We start from the raw sequence: 6,475 nt of genomic DNA, 5'->3' as shown, positions 1-6,475 counted from the left end.
GCTACCCCCACTGGGTTTCTGAGGCAGTAAATCTTTACAAAAGTACATTGCCCAGTCTTGCTTTTGTGGAGGGGCTGGTGGGTTTGAACCATCAGTCTTCTGGTTAGCAGGCAGATGCCTCAGAGCTCCTAATGTTTAGATCCACCATATCACTGTAAACCCCAAGTAGTCAAGGTCTGTGTTTTACCACAGATCTTGACATAATGTGTGGCATATAGTAAATGTTCATTAAGAATATTAGTTAAACACATAAACAAATTCATAAATTTTTCAAAATATGTTTTAGCTCTTAGTGAACATTTCTTTTAATACTAGTATTTAAGAACAATTTAAATCTATTTCTGTCAATGTTTATTTCTGATATACTGCTTTGTCATTTCCTTGTTTTTGGTTTTTCAGGCAAAAAGAAGTCAATGTATGATACAAATTACACGGAAGTGTCTGAATTTGTGTTCCTGGGGCTTTCATCCTCTAGACCAATGCAGCATTTTCTCCTTACCTTCTCTGTAATCTTTTACATAATAATTGTTCTGGGAAATCTCCTTGTGGTGTTTATAGTAACTATTGACTCTCATTTGCATTCTGCTATGTACTTCCTGCTAGCTAACCTCTCATTTATTGACTTGTGTCTTTCTACCTTAACTGTTCCTAAGATGATCTCAGACCTGTCCTCTGGTCAAAACACCATATCATTTCAGGGATGTGTTATTCAGATTTTTACACTTCATGTCCTGGGTGGGTGTGAGATGGTGTTGCTCATAGCCATGGCCTTGGACCGATATGTGGCCATATGTAAGCCCCTTCACTACCTGACCATCATGAGTCCACGGATGTGCATTTGGCTTCTGGTTAGTGCTTGGGTTCTTGGTGTCATTCACTCAGTGGCCCAGCTAGCTTTCGTTGCCCATTTGCCTTTCTGTGGCCCTAATGAGATAGACAGTTTTTACTGTGACCTACCTCGGTTTATCAAACTTGCCTGCACAGACACCTACAGACTAGAGTTCATGGTTACTGCCATCAGTGGGTTCATTTCCATGGGAACTGTCATCTTATTGATTTTCTCCTACATCTTTATCCTGGTCAGTGTCTGGAAAAGCTCTTCAGGTAGCATGTCCAAGGCCCTCTCTACCCTGTCAGCTCACATCACTGTGGTGGTTTTGTTCTTTGGACCCTGCATTTTTGTCTATGTGTGGCCATTTCCCACAGTGCCAGTGGATAAATTTCTTATGATTTTGGACTTTTTGATTACACCTATCTTGAATCCAGCCATTTACACATTGAGGAACAAGGATATGAAGATGGCAGTGAAGAAACTGAGTAGTCAATTCCTGAGTTTGAGAAAGATGACCTAAGGAAAAAAGATAATAAATTGCTTTGTGTGTTTTCAAATAACTTTAAGTATAACAAATGCTTATACAATTATACAAAATTGTAACTTACCTGACAGATAGTCCAGGTGCTTGTTGATTATTGAATCAAATATGTTACTTGTTCTAAATTTAGGAGGAAAATATCTCAGTTTGCTTTGTCCAAAGCAATGCTTTATTACAAAATGTTCGCTCATTTATTGGGCTATTTCTATGCACTTTATGACTTTCAAATATTGAAAGTGAACATTGTGTGTGTGTTTGTGTGTGTGCAATCTAGATATTGAGTAGTCCATAGATGACATAAGAATATTTTTGAAAATCCTGATCAAAGTTCACTAGTCACAGAACTACTAATGGTTTCTGTCATTTTCCTCTATTTATGGAAGTTTTCAAGGATTTCATTTTACTTGGATCCACAATCAACACCTATGGAAGCAGCAGTCAAGAATTCAAAAGATGTAGTACATTGAACATATCTGCTGTGAGAGATCTTTTTAAAATGTTATAAAGCTAAGATATCACTTTGTGGATTAAAGTGCACCTGCCCCAGGCCACGATATTTTCAAACACTTGATATGCATGGGCAAGCAGGACACTGAATAAGGAAGAGCAAATAAAAACTGATGTGTTTGAATTATGATTTTAACCATGAGTAAAGAATATACCATGGACTGCCAGAAGAATGAATAAATCTATCTTGTAAGAATTTACAGATAAAAATTTACAGAAAAAGCCTCCTTAGAAGCAAAGTAAGGTGATACTTTGTCTCGTGTATTTGGACATGTTATTAGGATGGACCAGTCCCTGGAAAAGAATATCATCTATTTGGTAAAGTAGAGGGTCAGTAAAAAAGAGGAAGATTCTCACTGAGAAGGATTCACACAGTGGCTACAACAAAGGGGTCAAATAATAGAAAACGATTGTGAGGACGATGCTAGACTAGGACCATTGTTTGCTGGGTTGTCATGGGTCAGAAACAACATAATGGCACATAAGAGCAACAAAAATGCAGAATGGAAAACTACATACAAAAGTAAATTACCTCGCACTACATTTCTTCCTCTGAAACAAAGTAACCTATGTTCTACACTGACTTAACTTTATGTTAATTGTTTTATTTCTTAGTTTGAAAAATGGTCAGAATGACTCATTGAAAAAGAAAAACATTTTTATGTTTAACTATTTTTAAATCTAAATTCATCATTTTATAATATTTGGAACAGATTATTGATTATTAGGTTATGAAGTATTTTGCAGTAACTCTTTTTATAAAACTGTTTAGCAATTGGGTTACAGTCCCAATAAATATTTAAGGGAAGTTCATGGAAAGACCTAAGAGTATAGCCTTGGGAATGCTGAAAATATGGTCTTGACATGTTAGATAGTCTGGATTCAAATATATTAATTTAGCAATAATATGCTCAAATTTTCAAAGGCACTATGAAGCCCAAGACGAAAAACTAAACTAACTGCCATCAAGTCGACCCCCATTGGCTTTCCACGGCTATGTCTTTATGGAAGCAGACTACCTCATCATTTTTCCACATGGCAGCTGGTGAGCTGAAACTACTGACCATTTGTTTAGCAACCAAATGCTTTAACTGGTTAGTAGTTATATGCCTTAGGCACTGCACCACCAAAGCTCCTTAATTATTCGTATGTTGTTGTTGTTGTTATGTGCCGTCGAGTCAAACCTGACTCATAGCGACCCCTCCTTGGGTTTCCGAGGCAGTATCACTACGGAAGTAGGATTGCCCAACCTTCCTTCCCAGGAGTGGCTGGTGGGTTTGAACCGCCAGCCCTCTGGTTAGCAGGCAAGTGTCTTATCCACTATGCTACCAGAGCTCCCAATTATTCATATAGTGTGTTTAAATTAAACAAGGGTCATCTCTTTCATAAGGCGCTCTGGTGGAGTTGTACTTAAGGCATTTGACTGCTAAACAGAAGGTTGGTGATTCAAATTCAGCAGCCAGTCTGTGGAAGGAGGATGGGGCAATCTACTTCCATAAAGATTCACTGCCTCAGAAACCCAATGAGGGTTGTGAAGGGTCAGAATTGCCTCAATAGCAGTGGGTTTTTATATGAATAGTTATATTTTGTTTGGAAGAGATAAAGTTTGTGCAATTAAAAACCTGAGAGAAGGAAAAAGAGAGTGTGAGAAGGGATGTAAGGAGATTGACATGTGATAGGTGAGGCAACCAGAGGGAGCGTCTCTGAGACCATAGTTATCAGTGGTTTGGACTGTGACTTTTGTTTTCATTGGTGCTTGTCTCGATTCCAATTGACTCAAGCTCTCTACCCAGTTCATCTAGAGCAGGTCACTACCTACATGTGAATCTGCACTTATCTATATCTATGTATTTATATCCATACCTTGATATCATATTTCATAATGTTTGAAATTTTTCTTAACTCTTATGACTCAGTCAATGAATATTTTTTGAAGCTGAGCTCAAATAGAGGTTGATTTAATCATTTCATAGCTTGTGTTATTAAGATCCAACAACTGCACTGGCTAGATTTCTTACTGGCATATTTTTTTATGTATCTTGTGTAACCTTTCTGTTGCTCAAGACTTGGGTTCCAAGACTTCCTTACATTATTATTTGAAATAAATGGTAATAACTCATCAATTTTGAAATCTGTGTAATTTGTGTTTTCCTTTAATAAGGAGAAAATTGAACTTAATTTCCTGCTAAATTTGGGACTATACTTGGGCCTGAATATCTATGATTTAAAATTATTTCTCAATTATACAGTAAGTGGTATTTACTTTTTTCTTTTCATGAATTTTATCTATTTATTTGTTTGCTTAATAATCATATCCACAACTAGATTCTTATTAACTGCATTAAGTTAAAAAAGACAAACGTAAAACCAGTTTTCTGCTTGAGGAATTTGCTGTGTGTTTGAAGCTAATGGAAATGGAAGAAAGCTTGAGTGGTAATCTAAAAAAATCTGAAGGACAAAATTGAATCCCTGGAAATCTCAAAGCTGAGGAGAAGGAGGCCCATTAGAATAACAATCAAAACTTAAAGGAAACATAAGTGAAAAACAGAGATAAACTAGAATGTATTGAGTCTTACAAAATCTACAGTCTAGACTCAAGTCAGCTCAGTATTTGATTGGATTCAGGTGATCCACTTTAATCCTGTGTGTCTAATAGAGAAAAGATTAAATGGATTCTGGAAGAATATATCACCTTAGAGCTCTTTGCTTTGCATATACAATGTGTAACTTACATAAATAATTATGAGATATGGTAGAAGTAGGATTTTGTTACTCATAATTAAAAGGAAAATAGTTAATAAATGCATACGAATGGCAGTTCACTTGAGAAATCAGCAAACATTTAAAATAACCATTCTACATTTTAAAAAAATATTAGACAAAAATTTTAAAAAATGCATGAGAAGTTGAAGAATTCCACAGAAAACTTCAACATCTAAAAAATTACTAAGCAACATTTTGGAACTATAAATATAAAATGATAAATTTAGGTTAGGCTTAACAACAGACAAGGCACATCAAGAGAAATAATTAGTGAACTCAAAAGATTGGTCAAGAGAAATTATCCTAACTGAAACAGAGATGTGAAACAAATTTAAAAGGAAGAAGAACAGAATGTCAGAGATTGGTGGGAAAAATGAAGTGCTCTAACACATGAGGAGCTCTGGTGGCATAGTCCCTAAGGCACTTGACTGTAACCAGAAGGCTGGAGGTTCAAACCCACCAGCTACTCCTTGGAAGGACAGTAGGGCAATCTACTTCTGTAGTGATACTGCCTCAGAAACCCAAGGAGGGGTCACTGTGAGTCGGGTCTGACTTGACAGCTCCTAACAACACAACAACAACAATAACACATGTGTAAAAGAACCTTGGAATGAAAGAACAAGCAGAAGTAATATTTGATTAGTGGTTGAGGGTTTTCTAAAATTTATCAGGAGCATCACAGATTGAAGATGTTCAATGAGTAATAGAATGGATACATGTAAAGTAAACCACATCATTAGTACATAGTTATTTCTCATGAAAACCAAAGACAAATGGAATATGTGTTAAGCCGCCACACCAAAACTTATCTTCAAAGAAACATGTATATGGATGATGACTGATTATTTATTTATTTAAAATTTTTTATTGTGATTTGAGTAAAAGTTACAGAGCCAACTTCATTTTCCATACAACAGTTGATATACATTTTGTCTTATGACATTGACTGCAGTTTCCACAATGTAACAGTTCTCTTCCCACTTCTTCCCATTAGTTGCTGCTTCCCTGTGTCCTTACTTCCATGCATTCCTGCCCCCTGAGCTGTCTCCTTGTACAAACACTGCCCTTCTGTTCTCCCATGATTGATCACTCCAAGTAGTGTATCTATGTGATGTAAATGTTTATCCAATATGCCTGTTTATTATTTGGCTGGAAGCCACAGGAGTGAATTCAATTCTAGATATGAAGGGTAGCTGGGGTCTTTAGGATCTCAACAGGCTCTATCAGACCAGCAAACCTGGTCTCTTTTTTTATAATGATTTTGTGTTTTGTTCCACATTGTTCTCCCACTCTATCCAGGATCTCCTACATAGATGCTCCTTCCAAGTGGTTGACAGTGGTAGGCAGGCACCATCTAATTCTTCTAGTTTCATGGTCAGGCTAAGGATAGCATGGTGTACCAGTCCCTTGGATTAATTTTTGGTTTTCTTCATTCTTCTTTGCTCTGGACAAGGAGACACCCATTGTTGCATCTAGATGGCTGCTTGCAAGCTTTTAAAATCCCAGTCGCTACTCGTCAAATGAGTTCTGGTAGCGTAGTGCCTAAGGCAGTTGACTGCTAACCAGAAAGCTGGCAGTTCAAACCCACCAGCCACTCCTCGGAAGGAAGGTTGGGCAATCAACTTCCGCAGTGATACCACCTCAGAAACCCAAGGAGCGATCACTGTGAGTCGAGTCCGACTCGAGGGGTCACTATGAGTCAAGTCCGACTTGACGGCACGTAACAACAAAAACAACTCACCAATGTAAGATGTAGAACAATGTTTTTGTGTAATATGTTATGTTGATTGAGCTTGATGTCCCCCGGGACCATGGTACTGAGTCCAGAGATG

General features: G+C 37.2%; 1 protein-coding gene across 1 annotated transcript; it reads left to right on the top strand.

The window, feature by feature from the left end:
• The first annotated feature begins 407 nt into the window (after positions 1-407).
• On the top strand, positions 408-1,352 carry LOC103213199 (olfactory receptor 4F15-like). Its single transcript, XM_007959062.2, has one exon. It carries the CDS (start codon positions 414-416, stop codon positions 1,350-1,352), a length of 939 nt encoding a protein of 312 aa, XP_007957253.1. The 5' UTR covers positions 408-413.
• The last annotated feature ends 5,123 nt before the right edge of the window (positions 1,353-6,475 follow it).

This window comes from Orycteropus afer, unplaced genomic scaffold (genome assembly GCF_000298275.1).
Source record: "Orycteropus afer afer isolate SDZICR_OR568_19922 unplaced genomic scaffold, OryAfe1.0 scaffold01397, whole genome shotgun sequence".
Classification (NCBI taxonomy): Eukaryota; Metazoa; Chordata; class Mammalia; order Tubulidentata; family Orycteropodidae; genus Orycteropus; species Orycteropus afer.
This window is presented reverse-complemented; position numbering and strand designations above follow the sequence as displayed.